The sequence below is a fragment of the Musca vetustissima genome, unplaced genomic scaffold, assembly GCF_032173495.1.
Source record: "Musca vetustissima isolate MV318-11 ecotype Yass unplaced genomic scaffold, APGP_CSIRO_Mvet_v1 utg19218, whole genome shotgun sequence".
Taxonomy (NCBI): domain Eukaryota; kingdom Metazoa; phylum Arthropoda; class Insecta; order Diptera; family Muscidae; genus Musca; species Musca vetustissima.
This window is the reverse complement of record NW_026874573.1, coordinates 101012-117862: the sequence shown is the minus strand read 5'-3', so window position 1 is coordinate 117862 and position 16851 is coordinate 101012. Positions and strand designations below refer to the sequence as shown.

The following is a 16851-nucleotide window of genomic DNA, read 5'->3' as shown; positions in this document are numbered from 1 at the left end:
TGATAAATTTCACTCAGGTTGGTGCACCATTTACCTTAAATCGGGCGGAACTATATATGGGAGCTATAGCTAAATCTAAACCGATTTTTACGAAACTCAGGACACATCATTCTAGGCTTAATTCAGTACGCTGCGCCAAATTTCGTGCAAATCGAAAGATATTTAGGGACTTTGGTGCACTATTTACCATAAATCGAAGAAAATATATATATGAGCTCTATCTAAATCTGAACCGATTTTCTCGAAACTTAGCAGACATCATTCTAGGCCAAATTCAGTACATTGTGCCAAATTTCGTGCAAATTGAAGAATATATAGGGTCTTTGGTGCCCCATTTACCTAAAATCGGACGAAAATATAGATGGGAGCTATATCTAAATCTGAACCGATTATCACGAAACATAACACACATCACTCAAGACTTAATTTAGTACGCTCTGCTAAATTTCGTGCAAATCGAAGAATATATAGGGAAATTCGTGCACCATTTATCTAAAATCGGATGAAACTATATATGGGAGCCATATCTAAAACTGAACCGACTTTCCCGAAACTTAGCACACATCATTCTAGGCTTAATTCAGTACACTATGCCAAATTTCGCACAAATCGAAATATACATAGGGACTTTGGTGCACCATTTATCTTAAATCGGACGAAAGTATAGATGGGAGATATATCTAAATCTTAACGGATCTGCACGAAACTTAGCACACATCATTCTAGGCTTAATTCAGTACGCTATGACAAATTTCGTGCAAATCGAAAGATATTTGGGGACTTGGGTGTACCATTTACCTAAAATCGGGCGAAACTACATATGGGAGCTATATCTAAATCTGAACCGATTTTCACGAAACTTAGCACACATAATTTTAGACTCAATTCAGTACGCTGTGCAAAATTTCGTGCAAATCGAAGCATATATAGGGTCTTTGGTGCACCATTTAAATTAAATCGGACGAAAATATATATGGGAGCTATATCTGAATCTGAACCGATTTTTCCTAATTTCAATAGGGTTCGTTCTTTTAAAAAATCCACGCCTATGTAGCAACCTTAATAAAATATTTGTAAACCAGTGAGCGGAGCAGTATAGTCGGACGGCACCGACCATACTATACCCTACACAACTTCCATGAAAATCTAACTTTCTGTGGTTCTATATTCTGAGATTGGGAAATATTTCGCAATATTTGCACACTTTTGACTGGCTAGAGGTCAGCAACTGTTACCAATAATAATCAGTACAGCACCTCTAATTACTTGTCCAGATTCTCTTCACCGTGGGTTGTGTTGTGATGTTCGGATTTCGACTCGAAAAGTACAAATAATTAAGTTTTCGTCCACTTCCTCCCAAAATATTATCTGATCATAACCTAACATTTTAGGCGTTGTTCTTGACCATAACTGGAACCTCATGGAACATTTCAAAGCGATCAGCTCTATATTTCCGCACTCCAGTGTGGAAATAGGTTACTAAATAATATATGAATACGTAAGCACCTGTAAATATTTAAATGTAACTCCCACATCCGAAGACCTACGACAATATAATTGGTATCAATTTAAAGGTCAACCACTCCTCTTGGCTATACTATCAACTACTCGGGTCTATGTCCTTCAGTGGTAAATATATACGCTATAGAATGCAAATTTTGTCATTTTTCACACAAAAGTTAGGGTCAATTTGACCCGCTAAATATTGACCGATCTTTATCAAAAAAGGCATGCTTATTCTTTGGCCCGATCGCCTTCTACATGCATTCGGTCTCTGGAGCGACCAGAAAAACCGACAAAAATAAAGTTTTTGGTCCATTTCATCCCAGATCTTTACCAAAAACAATAGGGGTCTTCATTGGCCAGAATGTAGTCTTGTTCTGGCCAATGAAGACCCCTATTGTTTTTGGCAAAATTTCGTGAAGATTGGTCCATAACTGTTGCCTGTATCGTGTTTATTGGGAGTATGAAAAAATCCACGGCAATGGTGACGATATATTTTTAAAAAATCCACGCCTTTGGAAAGACCATTAAAAAATATTTTTAAAAAATCCACGCCTTTGGAAGGACCCTAAAAACAAATTTTTAAAAAATCCACGCCTTTGTAAGGACCCTTAAAAATATTTTTAAAAAATCCACGCCTTTGGAAGGACCCTTAAAAAATATTTTTTAAAAATCCACGCCTTTGGAAGGACCCTTAAAAAATATTTTTAAAAAATCCACGCCTTGTGTAGGACCCTTAAAAAATATTTTTAAAAAATCCACGCCTTGTGTAGGACCCTTAAAAAATATTTTTAAAAAATCCACGCCTTTGGAAGGACCCTTAAAAATATTTTTAAAGAATCCACGCCTTTGGAAGGACCCTTAAAAAATATTTTTAAAAAATCCACGCCTTTGGAAGGACCCTTAAAAATATTTTTAAAAAATCCACGCCTTTGGAAGGACCCTTAAAAATATTTTTAAAAAATCCACGCCTTTGGAAGGACCCTTAAAAATATTTTTAAAAAATCCACGCCTTTGGAAGGACCCTAAAAAATATTTTTTAAAAAATCCACGCCTTTGGAAGGACCCTTAAAAAATATTTTTAAAAAATCCACGCCTTTGGAAGGACCCTTAAAAAATAGTTTTTAAAAAATCCAAGCCTTTGGAAAGACCCTTTAAAAATATTTTTAAAAAATCCAAGCCTTTGAAAATACCCAAAATTTTTTTGAAAAATCTATGCCTATTTTTAGGACCTTAATAAAGCATCTCATAAATTTGTATCTCTATTGACCAAGGTCTGAAATTTGTTTCTTTATTAACTGTCCCTTTAAAATCCATCCGCACTGTTATCATGACCACTTTGTTTCTAGCCGAACCTGGCCTGTTATCTTTCAATTATCACTTGGCGTTCTTCATAATTATGCCCTTTACCTTCATATGATTTGTTGGTTTGGTATTAACAAAGAAACTACAAAAACCAAACATGCACATAACATAAACAATGATAATTAGGAAAAACAAAAGTGAGGAGAAAAAAAACAAACGAAAAGAAAAATAAATAATTTTTCCGTTTTTTGTTTATTAGCACCAAAAGGAAAAACAACAAGAAAATTGTGCGCCCTTCTATCCATCTCTCCACTTCGTAATCGGTCGATGATGGCGTGTTGAAATCCCGTAGGCATTCTCGGTTAGACATCAAAAAACCAAAAGCTTGGTATATATATTTTTTCCGATATTATAATCGGATTATAATGGTCAAGTGGCTGCTACCAAAGCCCATTACCATGTATTGTTTGTTGTTTTTGTTCTTGTTGTTGTTGTTATTAACATTAACAATTTGCACATGGTTGTTGTCGTTGTTGTGGGCAAGCAAAAGTGTTAAAATTGCCATGTTTAAAAGTATTTTGTATTAATAATTCCAAAGACTATTCGCATGCCTCTGTTTTGTTGTGATTGTTATTCTAATCGGACAACAATGAAAGAATATTGCTCAGTGATGTGGAGGTATGTCTCCCCCACCCCCTCTCACTAGCAATGTCATTTGAGTATTAGTTGCTGGAGGAGGAATTTAGATTTTTTACAAGAGAAACTAATTGGTCGGATTTTGGTCAATAGAAGAACTCCAAACATGGTCGGATTACAGTTCATATTTTTCAAGTGAATAAAAGTATTGAATTTTGGCCAAGAAAAATTTTGGGCGTATTTTGCGTGACAGGAAATTTGTCAGGTTTTTATAAAAGTTTGAGGTATTGTGGTTGAATTTTGGTCAACCAAAAATATTGGTCGAATTTTGCTTAGCAGAAAATTGGACAGGTTTTTAAAAACTTTTTTGGGTATTATGAAAGCTATGAATTTGGTCGGTTTTAAAACGTGATATTCAAATTGGATATTGAACGGTATTCAAATAGGCAGATTCAGTAGTTTTAAAAAACGTGAAATAGTTATATATAGAAAAACCAGTAAGGAAAGCAGTAAAGCCGGACTGGGCGGACTATATGATACCCTTCACCACTTTGGGTATAGTGTACACATGTATCCTTACACTTGCATGTCGATGTTCCCTTGAAGGAACATAATCATGTCTTTCTGCAACCTATGATAAATTTAATTTCATTCAGGCAGATTTGGAGTCGATTTATCGACATGGGACAAATCTATGAACAACGATTTATAGCAAAATTGATACACGCTATTCGACCGCTTTGGCAGCATCTACATCAATTTCAACAAAACCCAATAACATTATTCAAGTCTCAATTTGATACGTTTTGCAAAAATTCGTGTTAATCGGAAAAATATTAGAAGGTGCACCATTTATGTAACATCGGACGAATATATATGTGGTACTTATATCGAAACCTCAACCGATTATTCCGAAACTTAACACACATCATTCCAGACTCATGTCAGTAAGCTATGCCAAATTTCGTGCAAATCGAAGAATATATAGGGACTTTGGTATGGGAGTTATATCGAAATCTGAACCGATTTTCCCGAAACTCACCACTCATCATTCTAGACTCAATTCAGAACGCTTTGCCAAATTTCGTGCAAATCGAAAGATATATAGGGACTTTGGTGCACCATTTACATAAAATCGGACGAATATATATATGGGAGCTATTTTGAAATCTGAACCGATTTTCCCGAAACTCACTACTCATCATTCTAGATTTAATTTCGTGCAAATCGAAGCATATATAGGGACTTTGGGCACCATTTACATAAAATCTGACGAAAATTTTTATGGGATCCATTCCTATATATGAACAGATTTTCACGAAATTCAACACACATCATTCTAGGCTAAATTCAGTACGCTATGCCAAATTTCGTTCAAATCGAAAGTTATATAGGGACTTTGGTACACCATTTACATAAAATCGGACAAAAATATATATGGGAGCTATATCTGTATTTGAACAGATATAGCTCCCATTCCCGATTTCCCCAATTTCAATAGGGTTCGTCCGTGGGCCAAATAAATGAGCTGTTCCAAATTTCATCCAATTCGAATCAAAACTGCGACCTGTACTTTGTTTACAATTTAAAATGGACAGACTGACATGCATAAATCGACTCAGATAGAGATTCTTGCACAAAGACATAATACCCTGCACTACAGTGTGGTGAATGGTATAATCATATTGGCAACCCTGCCATTGAACCCCTAAACATCTCCCAGATAATACTCCTAGCCACAGCACAACAAAATATTTAAATTGAATTCATTTTTCTTAAGTGAATTTAGTCCAAATGAAAAAAAATCTACTTAGATTATAAACGGCTAGGGAGATCACTTCGAATGAGATGAGTGAAAGGAGAGAAAACAGGGGGGGGGGGGGTGAACCAGAGACAAACGCCGGTTATCATTTACCCACAAACCAGCATGGAATCTGAATAGCTGTAGTAAAAAAATTATATCGTTAATTGAAATATAAACAAAATTTATTTATGGATGATATGATTATAAACCCCTCCACCTGATTTGTAACAAGACCCCCTTCTCCCGGGGTTTCTAAGAATATTACCATAGAATAAACTATTTTTTATTTTTCAAAAGAAAAACAAATATGAAAAAAAGTAAAGACAAGTGTTATCCAAAGAAACAAACGCCAGGGCACGTGGTGGGTAATAGTAAGTGGGGTCGATGACAGTACATAGAAAAAAATATTGAAATTAGAGGGCTCGGAATGCATTAAAAATCTCAGCATTCTTCTCCCGCTATGAAATAAAAAAAAAAAAATATGCCTAAGTTCTAGTTTCTAAGTTCTAAGTTTCAATGACAAATATTTCGATTACAGAAATCTGTCTTTCAGAGACCCCTACTGAAATTTGATTAAGAACATATTTCCCTTTGACATCAGACTCCTATAATTAACTTTCATGACAGATATTGCTTCAAGTGGAGAACGACCAAAAATTATCATAAAGAAGCATATAAATACATTTGTTGTTAGTATACCTAAATTCCTATTCTCATAATCGTGGTATATATTGTGTTTAGCGATATAGTTTATTCTGAAATTTATAGTGAAATTTTGTATAGAATAATTTATTCCTTGACGTCACTACCCTAATATACATTTTTAATTTACTTTCAGGTGCACAAATCAATGATAATATTAGAGGAAATAAATATTTCTATAGAAAAAATTCCTCATCCTCAGGACTGAGACTCAAGAACAAGAATCCTCAGCCTCAGGACTGAGGATTCTTTTTCTATAGAAAAAAATCCTCAGCCTCAGGATTCTTTTTCTATAGAAAAAAATCCTCAGCCTCAGGACTGAGGATTCTTTTTCTATAGAAAAAGAAAAAAAAATCCTCAGCCTCAGGACTGAGGATTCTTTTTCTATAGAAAAAGAAAAAAATCCTCAGCCTCAGGACTGAGGATTCTTTTTCTATAGAAAAAGAAAAAAAATCCTCAGCCTCATCCTCAGGACTGAGGATTCTTTTTCTATAGAAAAAGAAAAAAATCCTCAGCCTCAGGACTGAGGATTCTTTTTCTATAGAAAAACATTCCTCAGCATCAGGACTGAGGATTCTTTTTCTATAGAAAAACATTCCTCAGCCTCAGGACCGAGGATTCTTTTTCTATAAAAAATTCCTCAGCCTCAGCCAGCTTCATGACTGAGGTTTTTTTTCTACAGAAAAATGCCTAGCAGTAACCAGGACAGAGGATTTTTATACCCTTCACCACACTGTGGTACAGGGTATTATGTCTTTGTGCATATGTTTGTAACAGGCAAAAGGAAACGAGATGGACACATGGTTCCTTTTGAGAATATGCATAGAATCACTTTCTAAGTCGATTTATGCATGTCCGTCCGTCTGTCTGTCCATATTAAATTGTAAACAAAGTACAGGTCGCATTTATGATCCGAATTGAATGAAATTTGGCATAGGTCACTTATTCGGCCCAAGGACGAACCCTATTGAAATTGGGAAAAATCGGTTCAGATTTAGATATAGCTCCCATATATATATTTACCCGATTTAATGTAAACGGTCCCTATATATCTTTTGATTTGTACGAAATTTGGTACAGCCTAATCATTTAGGTCTAGAATGATGTCTGCCAAGTTTCGTGAAAATCGGTCCAGATTTAGATATAGCTCCCATATATAGTTTCGTCCGATTTCATGTAAATTGTGCACCAAAGTCCCTATATATCCTTCGATTTGCACGAAATTTGGCATAACGTACTTAATTGAGCCTAGAATGATGTCTGCCAAGTTTCGTGAAAATCGGTCCATATTTAGATATAGCTCCCTTTTATTATAGATTGATTTTAAGTAATTGACGTACTAAGGAACCAATAGGAACAAAACGTTCTGAAATTAGTATAACCTAACCTGTGACAAGTTTGTTTCAAATCGCTCAATATTTGGATAGAGCTTCTATATATATTTTCGCCCGATTTCAAGTAAATTGGGCATCAAACTCCTCATGTTAGTCAGATTGACATCAAATTTTGCCCAATATACAAAATTGGGCATAGAATTACGTAGTTGCGTTTTCTAGAAGTGCAGACATAGCCCAACGGATGACCTATTGATATTTGTTTGAAGTCGATTGACATACTTTGTGATAGATCTCGGTAGATTCACATTTAGATAAATCCAATTTTATGTTATAGTCCTGTTTAATATACCCATAGTGGTGAAGGGTATCATATAGTCGGTCCCGTCCGACTTTACTACTTTCCTTACTGGTTTTCTTTAGTATCTGAATAATTTTTTTCTATAGAAAACAGCACTTCTTAGACCAGGGGTCTGATGATTTTTTTGTATAGAAAATAGGCAGATCTCAGTCATGGGGTATGACGAGTTTTTTTCTATAGAAAAAGGCAGTCCTAAAACTGATGAAGTTTTTTGTATATGATTCTGGTCTGGTGATTTTTTCTATAGAAAAAAAGAAGAACCAAGGTCTACTGTTTTTTTATGGAAAACAATTACCAGACCGCAGACGTGGGGACAGTTTTTTTCCAATAGAAAAAACTTCTTCAGACCTTAAGTCAGAGGACTGCCCCTTTTCTATAGAAAAAATTCATCAGACCCCAGGTCTGGGGACTGCATTTTTTCTATAGAAAAAAAATCATCAGACCACAGGTCTGGGGACTGTCTTTTTTCTATAGAAAAAAATTTATCAGACCACCGGTCTGGGGACTGCCTTTTTTTCTATAGAAAAAAATTTCGTCAGACCACCGGTGTGGGGACTGCCTTTTTTCTATAGAAAAAAGTTCGTCAGACGCCGGTCTGGGGACTGCCCCAGGTCTGGGGACTGCTTTTTTCTATAGAAAAAAATTCATCAGACCCCAGGTCTGAGGACTTCTTTTTTTCTATAGAAAAAAATTCATCAGACCCCAGGTCTGGGGACTGCCGATTTTCTATAGAAAAAATTCATCAGACCTCAGTAGGCCTATTCTGTAAAAACAACAAAACAAACAAATGAAATTGTTGTAAAATAAGCAATGTCGAATGTTGTTAAAAAGTTACAGAATAGGCCCACAGGTCTAAGGACAAACTTTTTTCTATAGAAAAAAATCATCAGACCTCAGGTCTGAGTGCTGGCTTTTCTTATAGAAAAAAATTCATCTGAGGTTTGACGATTTTTTCTATAGACCCCTGTGCCTGAGGAACATTTTTTTTCAATAGAAAATAACTTCATCAGACCTGGGGTCTGAGGACTGCCTATTTCTTATAGAAAAACAAATTCATCAGACCCCAGGTCTGAGGACTGCCTATTTCTTATAGAAAAAAAAATTCATCAGACCCCAGGTCTGAGATTTGACGATGAGAATCTGAGAATTTTGTATAGAAAAAAATTCCACAGCCACATGACTGAAGCTTCTTTTTTGTTGGAAAAAAATATGTCACCAAATTATTTTTTGTTGTTTTTGTAGTTTACAATATCCTTCTATTTTTTCTTAAGATATTAAAGCATGCAAAGAAAAATAAAAAAAACTGGATAGCTTACTAGGGTATCGATATATCCAAAGGGATCATCATCGTCCGAAGATGAATCCGAGTCACGACTGTGTTCAGCTGGCGGTGGGCAAGGATAAAATGCCTGCGATTTAACACGTGTCGGTCGTTGGGCATGTCTTAGCTCTTCCTCCATTGAAATGGTACTGGAACGACGCTGGCGCAATTCACGTATGAATTTCTCAAAATCGGCCCATTCCGAATCGACCAATTCCACGTTTTCCTCACCGAACTCCTCGTCATGAATGATGCGTTCGACAACGGCGCCATTATTTTGATCGCGATCGCGTTCTCGATTGCGTTCTTTGTCGCGAAAATAGACCATGGCGGCGGTAACGGTGGCGGTGTGAACGGTTAATTAATTTTCGATTTTCGTTTTGGCGATCGAGGGAAAGTGGAGCGGGGCTCCCAGTTAGTTGATATAAATGACAATTTTTGTTTGTTTTGTAGTTAATAATTTTTTCTTTCGTTTTTTATTTATTTCGGAATGGAATTATTTTGCGTTCGACCTCCTTTTTTTGTGGTTGTTGTTTTTGTTTTGCCGAGCCACGAAATAATTAAAGATCACGGCAAACATTTGTTGCGAACATTTTCATCAATGAAATCGATCGACGTTTTTTTCCTCTTTTTGTTGGGTTTGATGAATAAAAATGATGTCAATTTAGAATTTTGACAGCTATTAAACGAACTGTTCGGCCGATGAATGCTCTCAAAATGGTCGTCACATTAATTTTCGTTGATCATGGGGAGAGGTTAAAAATTTCGTTACGCGTTCCGTTTTTAATTGACAAAATTTTTGCGTCACCTAATGGTGTCGATTAAATTCACAACAACAACAACACCAATTTTTATTTCAAATAATGGCTATTTTATTAAACGAACAAAAATCTTCACAAAATTTTCAAATTTCTTTTCTTTTTTTATAGTTTTTTTCTAAGAAAAAATAAATTTTCTTATTTCTTGGGAATCTTTTAATCCGCTCAACGTTTCCGACTCAACTGAGGCTTCTCTACTTATAAAAATTTGTATAACTAAATCAAGCTTAATTGTGTTTGGTCGTCACTTCGAATATGACCTCCCCCCCCACCCTGCCGCCCTTTCCTGTAAGAAATTTTGCTGCCTCAATTCCGCTACAATTCAATTTGAGTTTAAACTCAAAGAAAAAAATTCCTCAGCATCATCCATATCCACTATGGAATTGGATATGGTGGTGGTGATGGCGGCGGGATGATACTGGCGACGTAAGGGTTAGGTATAATAATTGTGGTAAAACATAAAAGCTAATAAACTGATTTTCAATAGTCAATTAGAGGGTGATAATGATATAGCAGTAAAATATTAACACTTTTCTTGTGGGGCTCATGTAGATTAGGGTGGAATGAAAATTCTAAAATTTATTTCCAAAGAAAAAATTCTACGACCCAAAAAATTCGTCTGAGGACTGGCTTTTTTCTATAGAAAAAAATTCATCAGACCCCAGGTCTGAGGACTGGCTTTTTTCTATAGAAAAAAATGCATCAGACCACAGGTCTGAGGACTGGCTTTTTTCTATAGAAAAAATGCATCAGACCACAGGTCTGATAAATTCATCAGACCACAGGTCTGTGGACTGGCTTTTTTCTATAGAAAAACATTCATCAGACCACCGGTCTGAGGACTGGCTTTTTTCTATAGATGAAAAATCATCAGACCACCGGTCTGAGGACTGGCTTTTTTCTATAGATGAAAATTCATCAGACCATAGGTCTGTGGACTGGCTTTTTTCTATAGAAAAACATTCATCAGACCACCGGTCTGAGGACTGGCTTTTTTCTATAGATGAAAATTCATCAGACCACCGGTCTGAGGACTGGCTTTTTTCTATAGATGAAAATTCATCAGACCATAGGTCTGAGGACTGCCTTTTTTCTATTGAAAAAATTCATCAGACCCCAGGTCTGAGGACTGGCTTTTTTCTATAGAAAAAAATTCGTCAGACCCCAGGTCTGAGGACAGGCTTTTTTCTATAGAAAAAAATTCGTCAGACCCAGGTCTGAGGACTGGCTTTTTTCTATAGAAAAAAATTCGTCAGACCCCAGGTCTGAGGACTGGCTTTTTTCTATAGAAAAAAATTCGTCAGACCCCAGGTCTGAGGACTGGTTTTTTTCTATAGAAAAAAGCTCGACAGACCCCAAGTCGGAGGACTGCCTTTTTCTATAGGTATGAGGACTGGCTTTTTTCTATAGGTATGAGGACTGGCTTTTTCCTAAAGAAAAAAATTCGCCAGACCCCATGACTGAGGACTGGATTTTTTCTATATAAAAAATTTCGTCAGATCCCAGGTCTAAGGTCCCCATCTTTTTTCTAAAGAAAAAAATGCATCAAACCTCTGGTCGAAGGAACTCATACCTGTGTCTGAAGTTTTGTTCTACAGAAAAAATTCTCAAACCACCTTATAAGGGTTTTTTATAGAAAAAATTCTCAGACCTGTGTCTTTGGTTTTTCCCATAGAAAAAGCCTCGCCACTGTGGCTGAGAGAATTTTTTTCTATAAAAAACTGCAATTTTCCTGCGTCTGAAGAATTTTTTTCAGAAGAAAATAATCCTCATTCCTTCGGGGTGAGGTCATTTTTTATAAAACAAATTCTCAGTTACACCCTAATATAGTGTTTTATAAATAACTGCGCTATTTAATATAATTTTGTTATTGTTAATTGACATGGTAATTGATTGAAAAAACCAAAGTTTTAAAAATAAAAAAATGGAAATTTTGTAAAGAAGATATTTAAAAAAAAAATAAAAATACAACTTAAAAAAAATATATATATATATCAATTGTTTATTTATTTACTTAGCTTATACGCAACAGATTTAGCGCCGCTCCTATTTTTATTATTGTTATTTATTTATTAAAAATTTGTTGATGTATAACTTCCAATCTTTTCTTAGTTATTAATTTGAACGACATAAAAATATGCATAATTATTTTATAATACCGTTTTGAAATATATTTATGAAATTTCTTTTCAAAGGAAAAGGATGAGTAAGTTTAGTTATTATTTTTTATTTATTATTTTTTTATTTGGGGTGGGTGTAATAAATTTGTTTATAATGTTTTTTTTAAATCAATTGATCGATTTTGAAATAAGTTTCTCTTTTTATAGCTTAATTTGAGTATAATTAACAAGTCTGATTTGTTTCAAAATATGATGAAATATGGATTAATTCTTTTCCATACATTTCCATATAGTCAGAGCCGGAATGAAATAAATATAGACTTGAAGATTGGAGAAATATTGTAGTATAAGTTCTTCTCCATTGTGAGGCATATTTTTTTATACAGGGTCACGAGCAACAAATGTATCCTGCCATAATTAAAAATTTATATAACTTCAGCCATAATCGATCTAAAGTTAGCCTCATATCCGCTGTCCGCAATTTATAGGTAATTGAAAAATGTCCCTTGGAAATTGGGGTCTATATATAAACTACAATTAGAAAAAAAGAAAGAAAGAATGAAAGCAATGCCAAGTAAATAGGAAATAAATATAAAGAGTCTAATATGCTTAAGACACGCATTTAGAATTTTTCGACAAGAAGTTTCTTTCTTTTAAGTTGAAAAAGTGGTTAAAAACTTTGATTTACAGATTTTAGGATATGCCAAAATATTGACAATATTATGCAAAGATGTGGTTCACCCTGCAAGAATCCATCGAGAAATCTGGAGTGTCAAATTACAGCCTCTTCGTTGGAAAGAAGGCGTTGAAAATCTGCAGTATACTGAAAATAGAGGCGATACTAATTGAGAGATTTTTAACAGACATAAATTTGCAAATCGATATAAAATTTTACTCTAATCAAAAATATTTACAATACTGCTCTCAAATAAATATTTTGAGGAAGTCCGCTTAAAAAAATGATTAGAAGTCTAGGCAAAAATAGTTCGACTACGCAGTTCTCTATCACGCAGCACGATTCACTCCATTTGAAGGAGTGAATCGTGATGAAAGACCTTAGTGAGTACATTAAGAACCCAAAAGGACAAATTTGCCATTAATCAAGTTTTTCAGTTATATCGTGATGAATTTTTTGTTGGTAACTCTAAATGACAATGAGGTCGGAGGTCTTCGAAATTACACACAGGTTTTATTATTCGCTTTATATATATACTCTAAGGAATTTCGGATTTGATGTTGATCAAATCGGTTATGCAATTCGCTTCAAATTAAATTTGAATGTTTATGAAATATTGACCATTTGGTACCTCCCAGAGGAGAGGCCAGACGGGTTCCATATTCGGACTTGATCTAAGCTTGGTAAAGATAATAGGTTGTACGATGTTTGGTTCAAATCGGACGTTCCATTCACCTAATATTGGATTTGTAAATATTGAAAATGTTAACCCTTTGGGGGAGAGGTACCAAAAGGAGTGGGCAAATGGGTCCCATCTTCGGAATTGGTCTAGACTTGTTAAAGATAATAGGTTGTACGAAGTTTGGTTCAAATCGGATAGTCCCTTCGCATTATACATTAAATTAAATATAAATTAAAATAAAATTAATTTGTTTGTGCAATTTTCACCATTTCCTCATTTTCGAACTTGAACTAAATTTGGAAGAAATATTACGATGTGCAAAGTTTGGATGAAATCGGTTACACCCTTCGAGTATTATCGTTCGAACCAGCCGGCCAGACAGACTGACGAACGGACTGAAATGGGATCTAAAACCAATATTTCAATGAGGCACATTTTTGCGGCTATTGCAGGTTATCATATGAGAAATATTTTTGTAAAACACATCTTTCTCCAATCTCGTAAACAAACAAAATACCACACGAATCAATTTTTTTTATCTTCAAATATTCCTCAAATATGTCGTTCATATGATTTTAGATATGGTCCTCGAAGACAAAAAATCGATATTTCTATGTTTTCCTCGTATGTTTCTAACATTTTCCAGACCAAAATTATTCGTAAGTCTAGCATAACCCAAAAGATCTTTAACCCCGCTGTAAATAAATTAACTAATATTGTCATAGATATTTTCTCAAACATTGGCGTAGATGAAACACTCAGAGGAGGGGGGGTTTAAATACTCCCTATCTCTGGCTCATATTTATCTTCAGGCCAGACTTATAAAAGTTTTTCCCTATAAACAGACTGGAATTCTGTAACTACCCCTCTGAGTTCATTTTGTCTTAGTAGGTTCGGGATGAAATCGATCTGAGCCTCAGCTCGTTTATAACCAATTTCTGAGATTCAGCTCGTTTATAAAGACTCCCTGACTAACGACCCCTCTGTGTTCGTTTTGTCTTAGTAGGTTCGGGATCAAATCGATCTGAGCCCCGGCTCGTTTATAACGAATTTCTGAGATTCAGCTCGTTTATAAAGACTCCCTGAGCATCAGCTCGTCTATAACGACTCCATGAGCCTCAGCTTGTTTATAATGATTCCTTGGCCTCAACTCGTCCATTCACCTTCAGCACAGCTATAAAACCTCTAAGGCCTTTAGCTCATCTATAAAGAATTCCTGAACTCGTATATAAAAATTGCATGGTTTTCATCTCATCTGTATAGGCTCTATGTTCCTTCAGCTCTCTATAAAGGCTATCTTTGTTCTCGTCTCGTCTACAAAGGCTTCCTGACCTTTACCTCCTCCATAAAGCTTCCATTTGTCTTTCAGCTCTTTTAATGACTTCTGGTCTTCATTTCGTTTATAAACAATCCATAAACTTCATCTCATATATAAAGACTTCCTCTGAGCTCTTCTGCACATATGTAAAAACTTCCTAATCCTTCAGTTTGTATAAGGGCTGTTCCGTTCGACTATAAAACCAGCTCCGTTCGACTATAAACCGCTTGATAACCAGCTCGATTATAAAACGCCTGACATTCAACTCATCTGCAAAACTGTATATCTTCAGGTCTATAAAGGATACCTGATTTTGATCGTCTATCTAGAGACCCTGGCCCTTGCTCACAGCGAGTGTCTGTGTATTTTATGCTCAGAACCCCATCAGCACATCTAAAAGTTATCGGCTTCAGTTCGCCTATGAAGTCTTCTTGATTATATTGTCGTCCATGTAGACTCTCAAGCTTCACCAAGGCGATTATAATATCAGAGGAATAAAGAAAAAATTCAATTATTTTATTATCTTCCATTCTCAGTTTTTGGTTTCAATAAAATCCCATTTTCCCTTTACTTATAGAATTCTTTCCCCTTCCAACAGCCTACGCCACTGCTACGCTTCATAACCAAAAAGACACAATTTGATTAAATACTTTCAAGATCTATGAGAATCATATCATCGTATTTATATGTCAGCATAATACTTCTGCTGTTCTTGTTGTTGTTAGTTTTTTCTATTTCATTACAAGTTGAATGAAATCCATTTGGAGGGTTGCAATGAGTGTAAGTCTGCGGATTTTTGTATCTAACCCTCAACTGCCAGCCAGTCACTGACTGAGTGAGTGAGTTTTTTCTAATAAATGCCGGTCTAGCTTTCCGGTCAATTTCATAAATAAATTTTTTTCTGTCGATTATAAAGAAGATGTACGGCAGCAGATCATAAGTTTGAGTGCATTTTTCACACTCTCCCCATCCTCTACATTTAGCTTTGAGTGTGAGTGTAAACAATTTACACTTCAAAAATTCCACTCCATTTGGTTTGGATAAGTGTTTATCATTTTGATGAGTATCGTCTTTATCTTGAAAATACAAGAGGGGGTGATGCTATAGTAAAGGCGCCTCGTAATATGTATGAGTGTGTGTGTGTATGTTTGTGTTTGTTGTTGGTTTGTTTGGATGTACGAGGTGTTAAGTGTTCTTCTGTACAAAATACTATGAGTAGATAATAAATAATATTAAGTTAAATTATATTGACTTCATTAACTTAACCATTTAACACGGTGTATGTAGACATTGTACACTGAGAGAAAAATTGTGGGAGGGAAATATTAGAATTTTAAAAAAAATAAATCTTGCCAAAATAGTGAATTTTATAAATGGATTGTTATAGGCTTGGATTTATAAAATTAGGACATTTAAAGGCGTAGATTAATAAAATAATTTTTAAGGGCTGTTATACATGTGTACTTATAAAATAGTTTTTAAGGACTATTATAGACTTGGATTTGTAAAAAAACCTTTTGAAGGACGTGAGAAATGTCTACATATATGTAGTCCATAAATAAAACTTAGATACAAATTCAGATTTCTGTTTTCACATATAGTGCCGATCTGTTTAGAGAATTTTACTGGCCCTGAATGTATTTTCTAACCAAAGTGGCTGACATCGCAGGTTATTGGTGGATAAAACACTTCTTTGAAGAATATTGTCAATATAGGTCTATGTTCTGACATAGTCACTACAAAAAGGTCCCCTATTTGACATAAGTCAAAAGCCTCAGAAATAGAGATTGCAAAACCTAATGACAGCAATTTACTATGACATTATTCCCATATAAAGATCCCAACCGAAGTTCTTCTTCCAGCTCCTCTATATCCTGCTCAGATCGTGTATAAAGACTCCCAGTTCTATTAGGACGCCCTGATCTTTCAGATCACAGGCTATAAAAACTCCAATGGCTACATCTAGACTATAAAGACTATCCGACCATATACAGAGACTACCTGGCCATTAGACGCCGACCTTCAAATCGCCTATTCAGCCTCAACTGACCCTACCTCTTTCATAAAGACTCCATTCCATCCTCTATATATATATTCTCTGGACCCAAGGTCGTCTTTAAAGACTCCCTGAACCTCAGCTCTTACATATAGTTTCCTCATATATAAAGCCTGACAGGTCTTCAACTAGTCTGAAAAGTACTACGTGGCCCTTCAACTCGCCTTCAAAGACTCTTTGATTATCGGCTCGCATATAAAGTCTCTCTGAACATC

General features: G+C 35.2%; 1 protein-coding gene across 1 annotated transcript in view; it reads right to left on the bottom strand.

Moving 5' to 3' along the window:
* Positions 1 to 9294, bottom strand: part of LOC133334593 (chloride channel protein 2) — a 48999-nt gene extending 39705 nt beyond the window's left edge. Inside the window, exon 1 of the mRNA XM_061542911.1 lies at positions 8962 to 9294. Within this exon, the coding sequence (XP_061398895.1) occupies positions 8962 to 9294 (333 nt within the window). The remainder of the gene's footprint in view (positions 1 to 8961) is intronic.
* Between the last annotated feature and the right edge of the window lie 7557 nt (positions 9295 to 16851).